This window comes from Martes martes (assembly GCF_963455335.1).
Source record: "Martes martes genome assembly, chromosome: X".
Taxonomy (NCBI): Eukaryota; Metazoa; Chordata; class Mammalia; order Carnivora; family Mustelidae; genus Martes; species Martes martes.
Window position 1 is genome coordinate 69,935,512 of NC_137897.1, and position 19,135 is coordinate 69,954,646.

At 35.9% G+C, this 19,135-nt stretch overlaps 1 protein-coding gene across 1 annotated transcript in view; it reads left to right on the forward strand.

The window, feature by feature from the left end:
* PCDH11X (protocadherin 11 X-linked) overlaps positions 1-18,932 on the forward strand; it is a gene marked incomplete at both ends in the record, with an annotated part of 454,058 nt that extends 435,126 nt beyond the window's left edge. Inside the window, 6 exon segments of the mRNA XM_080795529.1 lie at positions 18,326-18,358; positions 18,361-18,557; positions 18,675-18,796; positions 18,798-18,834; positions 18,838-18,910; positions 18,913-18,932. Coding sequence (XP_080651655.1) covers positions 18,326-18,358; positions 18,361-18,557; positions 18,675-18,796; positions 18,798-18,834; positions 18,838-18,910; positions 18,913-18,932 — 482 coding nt within the window.
* Between the last annotated feature and the right edge of the window lie 203 nt (positions 18,933-19,135).

Sequence of the window (19,135 nt, forward strand, 5' to 3'; positions counted from 1 at the left end):
GGATAAAGTATTCTTCCCTGCATATTTTTCTTATTTAGCTCATTGAATATATCTTGCCACTTCTCTCTGACCTGCCATGTTTCTGGGGACAGGTCTGCTGCCAGCCTTATGTATCTACTCCTGTAGGTCAAGGACATCTTGCTCTGAGACGCATTCAGGATTTTTCTTTTTATCATTGTAATTTGCAGATTTCACTGCAATATGCTGTGGTGTTGAACTATGTTTGTTCATTTTGTGGGGAGTTCTCTGTGCCACCTTGGACTTGAAAGCCTATTTACTTCTCCATATTAGAGAAGTTTGCTGCTATAAATTGTTCGAGTAAACCTTCTACTCCTTGTTCCTGCTCTTCTTCTTCTGCAACTCTTATAATAGGGATATTTCATTTTATAGAATTGTGGAGTTCCCTAAGTCAGCCTTCATGATCTAATAGTTTTCTTTCCCTCTTCCTTCTGCTTCATTGTTTTCCATAAGTTTATCATCTATATCACTGATTCCTCTTCTTTGTTCATCCTCATTTTTATGGACCCCACTTGGGACTGCATTTCAGTTACAGCATTTTAATTTTTGCCCAGCTAGATTTTAGTTGCTCTATCTCTATAGTAAGGAATTCTCTAGTGTCTTCTATCTTTTGTTCAAGCTCAGCTAGTATCTTTGTAATCATTGTTTTAAATTCTAGTTCAGACATCTTAGTTATATCCCTGTTGGTTAAATATCCTGCTGTGAGAAAGAACTTCTTGTTCTTTCTTAAGGGGTGAATTTCCCCGTTTCATCATTTTGTCAAGAAAAGAAAAGAAATGTTTTTTTAAAAAAGCAAACAAACAAACAAAAACAACAACAACAACAACAAAACAAGAACAACTTCAGAAAGTGTTTCTAGTGTATGTTGTATATACTCTGCTGTTGTGTTCTGGTTGCTTTTTCACGTGGGTTTGTCCTGCACAGAGTTTCTCCTTGCTTGTAATAGGAAAAGTTTATACCTTTAACTAGGTGTGCCTTGATTTTTGTTGTTGTTGTTGTTAATATAATCCATGAAAAGACAAAAAGAAAAAAAAAACAGTGTAATACAAGACAAGAGAAGTGGGAGAGGGAAAATATGCAAACAAACAGACAAAAAAAATTATAAGTTCAATTCCAAGGAGTAACAAAGAAAGAAAAAAAGAGTAAGGAAAGAAGAAAAGAAAAAAAAAAAAGCCTAATCCAAAAAATAAGAGAAGGAAAGAAGGGGAGGAATGAAGATGGCAGAGGAGTAGCAGGCTGAGATGACATCAGGTAGCAGGAGATCAGCTAGATAGTTTATCAAACCATTCCAAAAACTTACAAATCCAACAGGAGTTTGAAGAGAAGAAGAGCAGCAATTCTAGAAACAGAAAATCCACCACTTTCTGAAGGGTAGGATCTGCAGAGAAGTGAATCCAAAGCTATGGGAAGATAGACTGGAGGGGTGGGGTCAGCTCCTGGAAAGCAGCAGAGCAACAGACCACAAAATCAGAACTTTAAAAAGTCTGCTCCACTGAGGGACATCACTCCAGAGGCTAAGCAGGGGTGGAGCCCTCGTGGGGACGGTGTGGTCTCAAGTCCCACGGGGTCACAAAAGGCTCACGGGTATTAGAGCAAGGAAGCCGGGGAAGCTGGCTACAGAGACAGAGCCAAGGAGTGAGTTCACAACTCTGGTAACTTTAAACTGTGATCCGTGGCACAGTGAGACCACTGCTCCTTGAGCAGGGACCCCACAAGTGGCCAATCCAGCAAGACATCCCTGGAAGAGTGGCAGGGATCTGCTGGGTTTGGAGACTCCAGGCGGGGCTGTGTGCCAGAGAGAGGAATGTCCAGTCACAGGCTGGGTGAGCTCAGCATGAAGACAGTGGCCAGGGAAACAGGAGTGATTGAGAGCTCCTCTCTGAGGGTACACTGAGGAGTGGGGCCCCAAGCTCTTGACTCCTCCGGGCCAGAGTTGGGAGGCCACCATTTCCATTCCCGTGCTCCAGAGCTCTATGGAAAGTGTTCAGGGAACAACTTAACCTGGCCCCTGGCAAGGGTGATACAATTCTGCCTCAGGAAAAGACACTTGAAATCACTATAACAGGCCCCTCCCCCAGAAGATCAGCAAGAAATCCAGCCAAGACCAAGCTCACTGACCAAGGAGAATAGCGGAATTCCAGAGGAGGAGAAAGCAAAGCATGGAACTCATGGCTTTCTCCCCTGATACTTTAGTCGTGCAAAGTTAATTTTTTTCATTTTATTTTTTTATTCTACTTTTTTTTAACTTTTACTCTTTCCTCTCTTAATGTTTTTAACTACTTTATCATAACAATAACTTTCATTAAAAATATTTTTGAACATTCTTTACTATAGTCATATTTTATCCTTCATTGTATCTAACATTATTTTTTGTATGCACCTAAGGTTATTTCTTCTAAAAATTTTTGGGATACAATTTCTTCTAATAGATCAAAATATACCCTAAATCTATCACAGGGCTTTGTTCTAGTCTCCAGCCTGAGCACATTCTCTCCATTTCCTTTTTCTTTCTTTTCCCAACCAACTTATATTATCAACTCCCTTTTTAGAATTTTTTTTAAAATTCCCATCTTTACAGTCATATTCCAACCCTTCATCATGCTTACTCATATATATATATATATATATATATATATATATATATATAATGTTTTTCTTTCTTTAACATTTTGGGAGGTAGTTTCTTCTAAGAGACCAAAATACACCCAAAATCATGTGAGTGGTTCTGTTCTATTCACCAGTCTAATGTATATATATATTTTTCTTTTTCTTATTTTTTTAAACTTCTTTTTACCCTCTTTCTTCTCCCCATGATTTGAGGTCTCTTCTGATTTGGTTAATGCACATTTTTCTGGGGTCTCTGCCACTTTCAGTATTTTATTTTCTCCTTCATATATTCTTATCTGGATAAAATGACAAAGCAGAAAAACTACCACAGAAAAAAGATCGAGAGGCAGTACTGAAGGCTAGGGACCTAATCAATATGGACATTGGTAATATGTCAGGTCTTGAGTTCAAAATGAGCATTCTCAGGGTGCTAGCTGGGCTCAAAAAAGCATGGAAGATATTTGAGAAACCCTGTCTGGAGAAATAAAAGCCCTTTCTAGAGAAATAAAAGAACTAAAATCTAACCAAGCTGAAATTAAAAAAAAAAAAGGCTATTAATGAATTGCAATAAAAAATGGAGGCTCTTAATGCTAGGATAAATGAGGCAGAAGAGAGAATTAGTGATATAGAAGACCAATTGATGGAGAATAAAGAAGCTGAGCAAAAGAGAGACAAAAAACTACTGGACCACAAGGGGAGAATTTGAGAGGCAAGTGATTCCATAAGATGAAACATTAGAATAATTGGGATTCCAGAAGAAGAAGACAGAGAGGGGACCAGAAGGTATACTGGAGAGAATTATTGTAGAGAATTTCCCTAATATGGCAAAGGGAACAAGCATCAAAATCCGGGAGGTGCAGAGAACTCCCCTCAAAATAAAGAATAATACATCCACACGCCATCATCTAATAGTAAAACTTACAAGTCTGAGTGACAAAGAGAAAATCCTGAAAGCAGCCTGGGACAAGAAGTCTATAACATACAATGGTAGAAATATTAGATTGGCAGTAGACTTATACACAGAGACCTGACAGGCCAGGAAGAACTGGCATGATATATTCAGAGCACTAAATGAGAAAAACATGCAGCCAAGAATACTATATCCAGCTAGGCTATCACTGAAAATAGAAGGAGAGATAAAAAGCTTCCAGGACAAACAAAAACTGAAAGAATTTGCAAACACCAAACCAGCTCTACAGGAAATATTGGAAGGGGTCCTCTTAGCAAAGAGAGAGCCTGAAATTAGTAGACCAGAAAGGAACAAAGACAATATAGAGTAAACAGTCACCTTACAGGCAATACAATGGCACTAAATTCATATCTCTCAATAGTTACCCTGAATGTAAATAGGCAAAATCTCCCCAATCAAAAGACACAGGATATCAGAATGGATAAAAAAACAAAACCCATCAATATGTTGTCTAGAATAAGTTCATTTGAGACCCAAAGACACATCAAGATTTAAAGTGACGGGGTAAAAAACAATTTACCATGCTAATAGACATCAAAAGAAAGCTGGGGTGGCAATCCTTATATCAGATAAATTAGATTTTTTTTAAGATTTTTATTTATTTATTTGACAGATAGAGATCACAAGTAGGTGGAGAGACAGGCAGAAAGAGGAGGAAGCAGGCTCCCCGCTGAGCAGAGAGCCCAATGTGGGGCTCGATCCCAGGACCCTGGGATCATGACCCGAGCCGAAGGCAGAGGCTTTAACCCACTGAGCCACCCAGGCGCCCAGATAAATTAGATTTTAAGGCAAAGACTATAATAAGAGATGAAGAAGGACACTATATCATACTCAAAGAGTCTGTCCAACAAGAAGATGTAACAGTTTTAAATATCTATGCCACTCACATGGGAGCAGCCAACTATATAAACCAATTAATAACAAAATCAAAGAAACACATCGACAATAATACAATAATAGTAGGGGACTTTAACACTCCCCTCACTGAAATGGACAGATCATCCAAGCAAAAGATCAACAAGGAAATAAAGGCCTTAAATGACACACTGGACCAGATGGACATCACAGATACATTCAGAACATTCCATCCCAAAGCAACAGGATACACATTCTTCTCCAGTGCACATGGAACATTCTCCAGAATAGATCACATCCTGGGTCATAAATCAGGTGTCAACCAGTATCAAAAGATTGGGATCATTCCCTGCCTCGTTTCAGACCAGCATGCTCTGAAGCTAAAACTCAATCACAGGAGGAAATTTGGAAAGAACCCAAATACATGGAGATTAAAGAGCATCCTTCTAAAGAATGAATGGGTCAACCAGGTAATTAAAGAAAAACTGAAAAAAATCACGGAAACAAATGATAATGAAAACACAACGGTTCAAAATCTGTCAGACACAGCAAAGGCGGTCCTGAGAGGAAAATATATAGCCATACAAGACTTTCTCAAGAAAAAAGAATTGGTTTCAAATACACAACCTAACCCTACACTTAAAGGAACTGGAGAAAGAAGAGCAAAGAAAGCCTAAACCCAGCAGGAGAAGAGAAATCATAAAGACCAGAGCAGAAATCAATGAAATAGAAACCAAAAAAACAATAGAACAAATCAATGAAACTAGGACCTGGTTCTTTGAAAGAATTAATAAGATTGATAAACCCCTGGCCAGACTTATCAAAAAGAAAAAAGAAAGGATGCAAATAAATAAATTCATGAATGAAAGAGGAGACATCACCGCCAACACCAAAGAAATACAAACAATTATAAGAACATATTAATGGCAACTCTACACCAACAAATTTGACAATCTGGAGGAAATGGATGCATTCCTAGAGACATATAAACTACCACAACTGAACTGGGAAGAAATAGAAAACCTGAACAGACCCATAACCAGCAAGGAGATTGAAACAGTCATCAAAAATGACCAAACAAACAAAAGGCCAGAGCCAGGCGGCTTCCCAGGGGAATTCTACCAAACATTTAAAGAAGAATTAATTCCTATTCTCCTTAAACTTTTCCAAAAACTAGAAATGGAAGGAAAACTTCCAAACTCATTTTATGAGGCCAGCATTACCTTGATCCCCAAAGCAGATTAAGATCTCATCAAAAAAGAGAATTACAGACCTATATCCTTAATGAATGCAGATGGGAAAATTCTTACCAAAATACTGGCTAATAGGATCCAACAGTCCATTAAAAGGATTATTCACCACGACCAAGTGGGATTTATTCCAGGGTTGCAAGTTTGGTTCAACATCTGCAAAACAATCAATGTGATACAATACATTAATAAAAGAAAGAACAAGAACCATATGATACTCTGAATAGATGTTGAAAAAGCCTTTGACAAAGTACTGCATACCTTCCTGATCAAAACTCTTGAAACAACGTGTGTTGGAGAGGATGTGGAGAAAGGGGAACCCTCTTACACTGTTGGTGGGAATGCAAACTGGTGCAGCCACTTTGGAGAACAGTGTGGAGATTCCTCAGGAAATTAAAAATAGAGCTTCCCTATGACCCTGCAATTGCACTGCTGGGTATTTACCCCAAAGGTACAGATGTAGTGAAAAGAAGGGCCATCTGTACCCCAATGTTTATAGCAGCAATGGCCACGGTCACCAAACTGTGGAAAGAACCAAGATGCCCTTCAATGGATGAATGGATAAGGAAGTTGTGGTCCATATACACTATGGAGTATTATGCCTCCATCAGAAAGGACAAATACCCAACTTTTGTAGCAACATGGACAGGACTGGAAGAGATTATGCTGAGTGAAATAAGTCAAACAGAGAGAGTCAAGTATCATATGGTTTCACTTATTTGTGGAGCATAACAAATAATATAGAGAACAAGGGTAGATGGAGAGGAGAAGGGAGTTGAGGGAAATTCAAAGGGGAGGTGAACCATGAGAGACTATGGACTCTGAAAAACAACCTGAGGGTTTTGGAAGGGGCGGGGGGTGGGAGGGTGGGGGAACCAGGTGGTGGGTATTGGGGAGGGCACAGATTGCATGGAGCACTGGGTGTGGTGAAAAAACAATGAATACTGTTACGCTGAAAATAAATAAAAAATTTAATTTTAAAAAAAATTAAAAAAAAATCTTTTAAAAATAAAAAATAAATTATTTTTAAAAAGAAAAAAAAAAACTCTTGAAAGTGTAGGGATAGAGGGTATATACCTCAATATCATCAAAGCCATCTATGAAAAACCCACTGCAAGTATCATTCGCAATGGAGAAAAACTGAAAGCTTTTCTGCTAAGGTCAGGAACTTGGGAGAGATGTCCATTATCACCACTGCTATTCAACACAGTACTAGAAGTCCTAGCCTCAGCAATCAGACAACAAAAATAAATTAAAGGCATCCAAATTGGCAAAGAAGTCAAACTATCAGTCTTTGCAGATGTTATGATACTATATGTGGAAAACCCAAAAGACTCCAGTCCAAAACTGCTAGAACTTGTACAGGAATTCATTAAAGTTTCAGGATATAAAATCAATGCACAGAAATCAGTTGCATTTCTTTACACCAACAACAAGACAGAAGAAAGAGAAATTAAGGAGTCAATCCCATTTACAATTGCCCCCAAAACCATAAGATACCTAGGAATAAACCTAACCAAAGAGGCAAAGAATCTATACTCAGGAAACTATAAAGTACTCATGAATGAAATTGAGGAAGACACAAAGAAATGAAAAAATGTTCCATGCTCATGGATTGGAAGAACAAATATTGTGAAAATGTCTATGCTACCTAAAGCAATCTACACATTTAATGCAATTCCTATCAAAATACTATCCATTTTTTTTCAAAGAAATGCAACAAATAATTCTAAAATTTGTATGGAACCAGAAAAGACCCCAAATAGCCAGAGGAATGTTGAAAAACAAAGCCAATGTTGGTGGCATCACAATTCCAGACTTCAAGCTCTATTACAAAGCTGTCATCATCAAGACAGTGTGGTACTGGCACAAAAACAGACATATAGATCAATGGAACAGAATAGAGAGCCCAGAAGTAGACCCTCAACTCTACGGTCAACTAATTTTTGACAAAGTAGGAAAGAATGTCCAATGGAGAAAAGACAGCTTCTTCAACAAATGGTGTTGGGAAAATTGGACAGCCTCATGCAGAAAAATGTGGAAAAGTTTTTATCCTGACCAAGTCACAAAAGACCATTTTTTGCTTTTGTTTCCCTTGCCTCTGGAGATGTGTCTAGCAAGAAAGTTGCTGTGGTCATGGTGAAAGAGATTGCTTCCAGTGTTTTCCTCCAGGATTTTGTTGTATTCCTTTCTCACATTTAGGTCTTTCATCCATTTTGAATTCGTTTTTGTGTATGGTGTAAGAAAGAAGTCTATTGTCATTTCTTTGTGTGTGGCTGTCCAAGTTTTCCAACACCATTTGTTGAAAAGACTTTTTTTCATCGGATATTCTCTCCTGATTTGTTGAAAATTAGTTGACCATAGAGTTGAGGTCCATTTCTGGGGTCTCTATTCTTTTCCATTGATCTATATGTCTGTTTTTGTGCTTGTACCATATTGTCTTGAAAATTACAGTTTTGTAATGAAGCTTGAAGTCCAGAATTATGATGTCTCTAGCTTTGGTTTTATTTTTGAACATTATTTTGGTTTTTCTGGGTCTTTTCTGACTGAATATAAATTTTAGTTTTGTTTGTTTCAGCTCTGTGAAAAATGCTGATGTTATTTTGATAGGAATTGCATTGAATGTGTAGATTTCTCTGGGTAGCATAGACATTTTAACAATATTTTTTCTTTCAGTCCATGAACATGGAATGCTTTTCCATTTCTTTCTGTCATCCTCAATTTCTTTTGTAAGTGTTCTATAGTTTTCACCATATAGATTTTTCACCTCTTTTGTTAGGTTTATTCCTAGGTATCTTATGGGTTCTGGTGTAATTGTAAACAGGTTTGATTCCTTGTTTTCTCTTTCTGCTGCTGCATTATTAGTGTGTAAAAATGTGACAGACTTCTGTTTGTTGATTTTATAGCCTGTGACTTAGTTGAATCCCTGTACTGGTTCTAGAAATTTTTTGGTGGAATCCTTTGGGTTTTCTACACAGGGCTAGAACTTCCAGTACTATGTTCAATGACAGTGGTGACAGTGGACACCCTTGTCATGTTTCTGATATTAGGGGAAAATATTTCAGTTTTTCCTCACTGAGGATGATATTCACAATAGATCTTTTGTATATTCCCTTTATGATGTTGAGGTGTGTTCCCTCTATCCATACATTATGGACAGTTTTAATCAGGATAGGATGTTGTATTTTGTCAAATTCTTTTTCTGCATCCATTGAGAGAGTCATGTGATTCTTCTCCTTCTCCTTTCTTTTATTAATGTGGTGTTTCATGTTCATTAATTTCCAGATGTTGAACCATCCCTGCAATCCAGGAACAAATCCAACTTGGTCATTGTGAATAATTCTTTAAATGTAGTGTTGGGTCCTATTAGCTAGTACATGTTGAGAATTTTACATCTGTGTTAATCAAGGATATTGGTTGTAATTCCCTTTTTGGTGGGGTCTTTGTTTAGTTTTGGGATTAAGATAATGCTGACCTCATAGAATGAGTTTGGAAGTCTTCCTTCCATATTTATTTATTTATTTTTGGAATAGTTAAGAAGAATATGTATTGATTCTTCTTTAAATGTTTGGTAGAATTCTGCTGGGAAGCCATCCGGCCCTGGATTCTTGTTTGTTGGGAGATTTTTAATTACTGATTCAATTTACTTTCTGGTTATGAGTCTGTTCAGGTTTTCTATTTCTTCTGGTTTACATTTCAGTAGCTTATACATTTCTAGAAATTTATTCACTTCTTCCAGATTGCCTAATATTTTGACATAGAATTTCCCATAATGTTCTTAGATAATTGCTTTACTTTGATGTTGCTTGTATTCTCTCCTCTTTCATTCAAGATTTTATAATTTGGGTCCTTTCTCTTTTCTTTTTGATGAGTCTTGTTAATTCTTTCAAACAACAAGCTTCTCCTTTCATTCATCTGTTCTTTTTCTATATCTTTGATTTCTTTTTTTAATATTTTATGTATTTATTTGACAGAGAGAAAGAAAGGGCACAAGCAGGCAGAGCAACAACCACAGGGAGAGGGAGAAGCAGACTCCCTGCTGAGCAGAGATCCTGATGTGGGGCTCCATCCCACATGGATGACTGAGCCACTCAGGTGCCCCTATATCATTGGTCTCTGTTCTTCTCTTTATTATTTCTCTTCTGCTGGATTTGTTTATTTCTTGTTCTTTGTCCAGGTCCTTTAGGTGTAAGGTTATGTTGTGTATTTGAGACTTTTCTTGCTTCTTGAGGAAAGCCTGTATCACTATATACTTCTTTTTAGGACTGCCTTTGCTGCATCCCAAAGATTTTGAATTATCATATTTTTATTTTCATTTGCTTCTAAGTATTTTCTTTACTTCTTCTTTAATTTCCTGGTTCGCCCATTTATTCTTTAGTAGCACATTCTTTAACTTCCATGTATTTGTGGTCCTTCCAAATTTTTTTCTTGTGGTTGACTTCAAGTTTCATAGCACTGTAGGCTGAAAATAGTTATGGTATGATCTCAACCTTTTTGTATGTGTTGAGTCCTGATATGTGACCCTGTAGGTGAATTGTTTTGGAGAATGTTTCATGGGCACTCGAAAAGCATGTGTATTCTACTGTTGTAGGATGAAATGCTCTGAATATATCTTTTAGGACCATCTGGTCCAGTGTGGCATTCAAAGCTCCTGTTTCCTTGTTGATCTGCTTTGATCATCTGTCCATTACTGTGAGTGAGTTGTTAAAGTCTCCTACTATTGCAATATTATTATCAATAAGTTTCTTTAATTTTGTTATATATATATTTTTTGTTTATATATATGTATATATCTATATATATATACACACACATAAGTATATATGTATATAGATATATACATATATATTTGGCTGCTCCTATGTTGGTGATGTAAATATTTACTATTGTTAGATCCTGTTGGATAGATTCCTTTATTATGATATAGTGTCCTTCTTCATCTCTTATTACAGTCTTTGGTTTCAAACCTAGCTTCATCTATATAAATATGGCTCCCCAGCTTTCTTCATGTCCCTTAGCATGATTTCATGTCCCTAAGCATGATAGATGGTTCTTCACCCCCTCACTTTCAATCTGGAGATGACTTTGGGTCTAAATGAGTCTCTTGTAAGCAGCATATCAATGGGTTTTAGTTTTTTATTGATTCAGATAGCTTATGACTTCTGATTGGAGCATTTAGTCCTTTTACATTCAGAGTAATTATTGAAAGATATGAATTCAGTGTCATTGTATTTCCTGTAAAGTTACTGTTCTTGCGGGTTGCCTCTGTTTCCCCCCGGTTTTGTTACTTTTGGCCCCTCTTTTCACAAAGAGTCCCCTTTAATATTTCTTGTAGGACTGGTTTAGTGTTCAAAAACTCTTAGTTTTTGTGTGTCCTGGTAACATTTTATCTCTCCTTTTATTCCGAATGACAGCTTTGCTGGATAAAGTATTCTTGGCTGCATATTTTACCCATTTAGCATGTTGAATATATTATGCCACTCTTTTCTGGCCTGCCATATTTATGTGGACAGTTCTGTTGCCAACCTTACGTGTCTACCCTTGTAGATTAAGGACCTCTTGTCATGAGCTACTTTCAGGATTTTATGTTTATCTTTGTAAATTGCAAGTTTCACATAATATTTTGTGTTGGGCTATTTTTGTTGATTTTGAGGGTAGTTCTCTGTGCCTCCTGGAATTGAATACTTGTTTCCTTCTCCAGATAAGGAAGTTCTGGGCAATAGTTAATTCAAAGAAACTTTCTGCCCCTTGTTCCCACTCTTCTTCTTCTGGTACTTCTATAATATGGATATTATTTTACTTTATTGAATCAATGTGTTTCATAAGTCTACCTTCTTGATCTAATAGTTTTCTTTACCTCTTCTTTTCAGCTTCATTATTTTCCATAATTTTATCTTCTATATCACTGATTTGCTCTGCTTCATTCATTCTTGTTTTTATGACCTCCACTTGGGACTGCATCTTGGTTATGTCGTTTTTAATTTTGGCCTAACTAGATTTTATTTCTTTTATCTCTACAGTAAGGGATTTCCTCGTGTGTTCTATGCTGTTTTCAAGCCCAGCTAGTATCTTTATAATCACTGTTTTAAATTCTAGTTCAAACATCTTACTTATATCCATATTGATTTAATCCATGACTGTGAGTACTACCTCCTGTTCTTTCTCTTGGGGTGAATTTCTCCATCTTAGCATATTGTCCAGAAAGGAAAAAAAGAAAGAAAAAGGAAACAACAACAAAACTAGATCCTGGTTGTGTTTTGGGCTGTTTGTTAAAAGAAACTAGTTCCCAAAATAAGAAAGAAGGAAAGAAAGAAAGATCATAAAATACAATGAAAGGAAACAAACAAATATTTAGAGAAAGTATATATAAAAAATAAAAAGAATTAAAAATGAATTGAAAGAATAAGAAAATAACTCAAAAATAATAACAAAAGGCTAAAGAATAAAAATAGAAAGAATTCTAGATAAGTTTTCCCCTAGAGGTGAGGCTTTGCAGCCCTCTATGATCAGTAAGCCTGAAACAGTGAGTTGTTTTTTTCTGGTCTTCTGCAGGATGGGCATGGAAAATCACTGGAAGCAATGACAAAGCAAGTAGTATAATGGCAATAGATACACATCTATCAATAATAACTGTGAATGTAAATGGACTAAATGGTACAATCAAAAGACACAGGGTGTCAGAATGAAAAAAAACAAAAAAACAAAAAATGCACAAAACTCACCTATATGCTGTCTACCAGAGACTAATTTTAGACCTAAAGAAACCTGCAGAATAAAACTTGGGAGATGGAGAAGCATTTTTTTTTTTTAATGGATGACAACAGACTGAATAGCAATAATTATATTGAAGAAATTTGACTTTAGAACAGAGAGTATTACAAGAGACAAAGAAGGTACTATATAATCATAAAGGAGAGAATCCAACAAGAAGATATAACAATTGTAAAATTTATGCACCAAACATGGGAGCATCAAAATATATATAACAACTAATAACAAAAATAAAGGAATTCATTGACAATAATACAATAATAGTAGGGAACTTCAAGTCCCCACTCTCAACAATGGATTGATCATTTAACAGAACCTAAACAGAACCTAAACATTGTTTCCTAAACAAGGAAACAATGATTTTGAATGAGAAACTGGGCCAAAATGACTTAACAGATATCTTCAGAATATTCCATCCTAAAACCGCAGAATACACACTCTTTTCATGTGTTATTCTCCAGAACAGATCACATGTTAGATCACATACCAAGTTGGAACAAAAACAAAAAGATTCAAGGCATACCACGTGATGTTTCTGAGTCCAGTGCTTTGAAACTAGAATTCAACCACAAGAAAAAATCTGGAAGGAAAACAAATACATTAAGTGTAAACAACATGCTATTAAACAATGAATGGATCAATCAGAAAATCAATGGAAAAAAAATGCATGGAGACAAATGAAAATTAAACACAACATTCCAAAACCTTTGGTATGCAGCAAAAGTTGTCCTAAGAGGGAATTACGTAGCAATACAAGCCTACCTCAGGAAACAAGAAAAATCTCTAATAAACAATCTAACCTTACACCTAAAAGAGCTAGAAAATGTACAACAAATGTAGCTTAAAGCAATAAGAAGGAAGGAAATAAATAAAAATAAAAGCACAAATAAATGACATAGAAACCAAAAGACAAAACAAAACAAAGCAATACAACACATCAATGAAAGCAGGAGCTGGTTCTTTGAAAAAAAAAATAATAAAATTGATAAACCTTTATACAGACATACCAAAAAGAAAAAAGAAAGGAACCAAATAATAAAACCATAAATGAGAGTGGAAAAAAAACACCAATACCACAGAAATACAAGTAGTTATAAGAGAATATTATGAAAAACCATTTGCCAACAAATTGGACAACCTAGAAGAAATGGACAAGTTCCTAGAAACATAAACTACAAAAACTGAAACAGGCAAAAAATAGAAAATTTGAACAGACCAGTAACCAGCAAAGAAATTGACTCACTAATCAAAAAATCTTCCAACAAATAAATGTTCAGGGCCAGATGGTTTCACAGGAGAACTCTACCAAACATTTAAAGAAAAGTTAATATTGATTCTTTTCAACTATTCAAAAAATGGGAAAGGAAGGAAAATTTCCAAATCCATTCTGTGAAGCCAGCATTACCCCCAAATAGATAAAGTCTCCCTTAAAGAAAGAACTAGAGGCCATGATCCCTGATGAACATGAAAACAAAAATTCTCCATAAAATACTAGCATACTAAATCCAACTGTACAATTTAAAAATTACTCACATGATCAAGTGAGATTTTTTTCCCTAGATTGCAAGTTGGTTCAATATCCAAACTCTATCAACATGATATACCACATTAATAAAAGAAAGGAGATGAACCATATGATCGTTTCAGTATTTCAAATGCAGAAAGATCATTTGACAAAGTACAACATCAATTCATGATAAAAACCCTCAACAAAGTATTTAGAGAGAACATACCTCAACATAATAAAGGCCATATATGAAAACCCTAGAGCTAGTATTATCCCCAATGGGGAAAAACATAGTTTTTCTTCTATGGCCAGGAAAAAAGACAGGGATATTCACTCTCATCAGTGTTAAATTGTACTGGAATTCCTAGTCTCAGCATTCAGACAACAAAAAAAGAAGATTGGCAAGGAAAAAGTTTTTAAAAAAAAGTAAAATTTTCAGTATTTGCAGATGATAAAATATTTAACCCCAAAGATTCCACCAAAGAAACTGCTAGATTGATAAAGGAATTCGGTAAAGTAACAGGATACAAAATCAACATACAGAAATCTGGTGCATTGCTATACACCAATAATGAAGCATCAAAAAGATAAATTAAGTAATGAAACCCATTTACAATTACACCAAAAACCGTAAGCTATCTGGGAATAAACCTATCCAAAGAGGTGAAAGATCTGTACTTTGTAAACTATAAAACACTGGCTAAAGAAATTGAAGGTGACAGAAAGAAATGGAAGAAAAAAACATCTCATACACATGGATTGGAAGAACAAATATTGTTGAAATGTGTATACTACTCAAAGCAATCTGCACATTTAATGTGATCCTTATCAGAATACCAACAGCATTTTTCACATAGCTAGAACAACCTATCCTGAAATTTGTGTGGAACCACAAAAGACCCTGAATACCCAAAGTAACCTTGAAAGAGAAAAAACAAAGCTGGAGGCATCCCAATTTCACACTTTAAGTTATACTTCAATGTTGTAGTAATCAAAACAGTATGGTACTGGCACAAAAATAGGCTCATAGATCTGTGGAACAGAAGATAAATCTCAGAAATGAACCCACAATAGTAAAGTCAACAAATAATCAAAGCAGGAAAGAATATCCAAGTGGAAAAAGACAGTCTCTTCAACAAACGGTGTTGGGAAAACTGTTTAGCTACATGCAAAACAATGAAACTACCATTTTTTACACCATACACAATAGTAAATTCAAAATGTATTAAATAAATAAATGTAAGACCTGAAACCATAAAATTCTAGAGGAGAAAAGAGAGAGTAACCTCTTTAACATCACCTGTGGGAACTTCTTTCTAGATATGTCTCTTGAAACAAGGGAGAGAAAAATAAAAATAAACTATTGAGACTTAATCATGATAAAAAGCTTCTGCTCAGGGAAGGAAACAATCAAAACTAAAAAACAACCTGCAGAAGGGGAGAGGATAGCTTCAAATGACATATCTGATAAAGGGTTAGTAACCAAATATATAAAGAACTTAAAACTCAACACCCCCAAATCAGATAATCCAATTAAAAACATTGGCAGAATACACGAGTATACATTTTTCCTAAGAAGATAAAAAGATGGCCAACAGTCACATGAGAAGATGTTAAACATCACTGATCATTAGGAAAATGCAAATCAAAACTGCAAAGTAATATCACCTCACACCTGTTAGAGTGGCTAAAATCAACAATACAAGAAACAATAGGTTTTGGTGAGGGTGCAGATATTGGGGAATACTCTTGCACCTTTCACGGGAATGCAAACTGTTATAGCATCATGGAAAACAGTATAGAGGTGCCTTAAAGACTTAAAAATTGAATTACCTCGTGATCCAGCAATTGCAATACTAGGTAATTACCCAAAGAATTCAAAAATACTAATTTAAAGGTACACATGCATCCCAATGTTTATAGTAGCATTATCTGCAATATCCAAATTATACAAACAGTCCAAATGTCCATGGACTGATGAATGGCTAAAGAAGAGGTGGTATATACATGCAATAGAATATTACTCAGCCATTAAGCAGAATGAAATCTTGCTTTTTATAATGACATGGATCGAGCTAGAGAGTATTATGCTAAGTGAAATAAGTCAAACAGAGTAAGACAAATACCATATGATTTCACTCATGTGTGGAATTTAAGAAAAAGAAGCAAAGGAAAAGAAAGAGATAGGCAAACCAAGAAACAGAATCTTAATTGTAGATTACAAACTGATGATTACCAGAAGGGAGGTGGGTGAGGTGTGGGTTAAATAAATGATGGGAATTAAGGAGTGCACTTGTGATGTGCACCAGGTGGTGTATGAAAGTATTGAAACACTATAAAGTACACCTTAAATTAACATTACATTGTATGTTAACTGGAATTTAAATAAAAACTTTAAAAAAGAATGCCCATAAATCATAGCTTCTTTCTGCAAAAATGATTTTGTATCAATTTCCTAATCATATGTAGGCAAATACTATTGAAACTGTCTTATTTTGTTGCAAAATTTGAGGCTGCCAAATTAGGTTTTCTGATGACCATGACTTTAAATTTTGTTTTAATGTATAGTTATGTGTTTTCAAATATTTCCATGCTTGGTTTTATTGTTGACTATCATCCAAAAAACATAAAATTCTATTTTCCTAACTACTTCTCAAATATAATTGTGCAAAAACATAGAATATTTTAAAGATTTTTTAAAATTTATTTGACAGATCACAAGTAGGCAGAAAGGCAGGCAGAGAGAGAGAGAGAGAGAGAGAGAGAGGGAAGCAGGGTCCCCACTGAGCAGAGAGCCTGATGCAGGGCTCAATCGCAGGACCTGGGATCATGACCTGAGCCGAAGGCAGAGGCTTAACCCACTGAGCCACCCATGTGCCCCAGGATATTTTAAATATCAGTATTCTAGTGACAATTTTTATGTGTCCTATAAATACAGATAAGTAAGTGATTATCTAATAGAGTAAATTCGTCTTTAATGATTCTGTTATTCCATGCCATATTCTTTGGTTTTAAATGTGATGGGATAATGACAGTACCTGGATTCTCTAACCTGCTGAGAATTTGTAGGAAGTTGTATTTCTATTCTTAATTTTTAAGATTGTTATTTCTTCTTAGATTATTGACCATTTTGTCATGATGTAATTTCCTTCATTGTACATAATAGCGTTTCTCACTTTAAAGTCAAGTTTTATATTTATATAGTTAATCTGTCTTTATTTTGCTAGTCTTTCTATGGTACGCTTATTGATATTCCATACCTACTGGTATTTGAAAACTTTACAGAAACCTTATAAAAGAGCTTTAAAAAGTATTATGGTTTAAAGCTAAGTACTTTGGATCTGTAGTTTATCATTTCAGAAAATGAGGAATATGGAAATCATTTATCTTTGAGATAATTATTGCTATATTTCATTCTTTTTTTCCAAAGATTTTTATTTATTTATTTGACAGACAGAGATCACAAGTAGGCAGAGAGGCAGACACAGAGAGGAGGGAAGCAGGCTCCCTGCTGAGCAGAAAGCCAGATGTGAGGCTCGACCCCAGGACCCTGAGACCACGACCTGAGCCGAAGGCAGAGGCTTAACCCACTGAGCCACCCAGGCACCCCAATAGCTCTATTTCATTCTTGAAACTAATAATTACATCTTTGGGTTAAATAAAGTATGCTTCCAAATTAACCTAATTTATTTTTAGGTTTATTTTCATGTCAATTAATTATATGCTTAACCAAATGGTTAGCTATAATTGGTTAGTTCATTATATATTTCTATGACTGGTTTTCTCATTTATTTAACTTTTATGTCCCCTCTTTGTGTTAGTTAGGAACCACATTTCAACTGACTTGTATGTATAGGTCAATGACCCTAGATTCTTTTTATAGTCAAGCACAATGAAAAATATCTACATTTGAGAGACTAGGTAGAAGTATTCTAATTATAAAAATGAGATCTTGGGGTGCCTGGGTGGCTCGGTGGGTTAAAGCCTCTGCCTTCAGCTCGGGTCATGATCCCAGGGTCCTGGGATCGAGCCCCGCATTGGGCTCTCTGCTCTGCAGGGAGCCTGCTTCCCCCTCTCTCTCTGCCTGCCTCTCTGCCTGCTTGTGATTTCTGTCTGTCAGATAAATAAGTAAAATCTTAAAAAAAAATGAGATCCTACCACTCCTGGTTATTTATATTTCTCTAGGAATTACTTCTTGACAAATCAAGTACCAATTGTGAAAATACCAAAAGTGTTTGATGTATTTATATATAATTTGTTCTTCCTATAACAATATTATTCAATTTAAGTAGCTAATAAAAATATGCCTTGGAAGTATACATTTTTTATTTGTTTCCATCCCAATAGCTACAGAAATAACTTTTCAACCAACTGTGGAAGAGATCCTGCCAACTGCACTCAAGAATGTCTCATCTTGGGCCATTCTGATGCCTGCTGGATACCAGCTTCTCTGACTCATTCCAGCCCTTCACAGTCAGAGGCTTCTGTTCTATGCCACAGCCCATTCCTGTCAAAGGCCTCTGCTTGCTGCTGTTGCCCTCCCCTGACACAGAGCATAGCTCTTGGCCACAAACCTCCAGTGACTCAGGCTATTACACTGTACCACAGCCCTCCAACAGCACAGGCCTCAGTCCTCCAATATCACCTTCCCCTGGCATAGACTGCTGCAATTCACCTCAGCCTTTCTTTGCCACAGGCTGCTGCCTTCCATCACAGCCCTAGGGAGCCACCAATGGCTTTGCAGCAAGGTTGGGGGCAAGGTGCTGGACCTGATCAACTACTTTCTATTGATCAGGGAGTGCAAGGTAGTATTAGTTCTGTTTTACACCATGTCTGAAGGACTTCATCCTAGTGATTAGTCAAGTAAAGCCATTCGCTTGACAACATTCAGTCCAGGCCAACAGACCAGACCCTCTAGAGGTGATTCCCCATTATAGAAGAATATCCTTTATAAAGCTAAAATGGCCACTTCACATTTTCCAAAAGGATGTATATAATAAAAGTTTAAGATCCAATTTCAATGACTATTTCAAATTGTTAGCCTTGTAAATAGCTATGTAAATAAAAACAGATACCAGAATAAAGTCTAGAGTTAGTCCCTTAGTCAACTAAAAATAAAATTTACAATTTTCTCAATTCAGAATGTGTATGAACAGA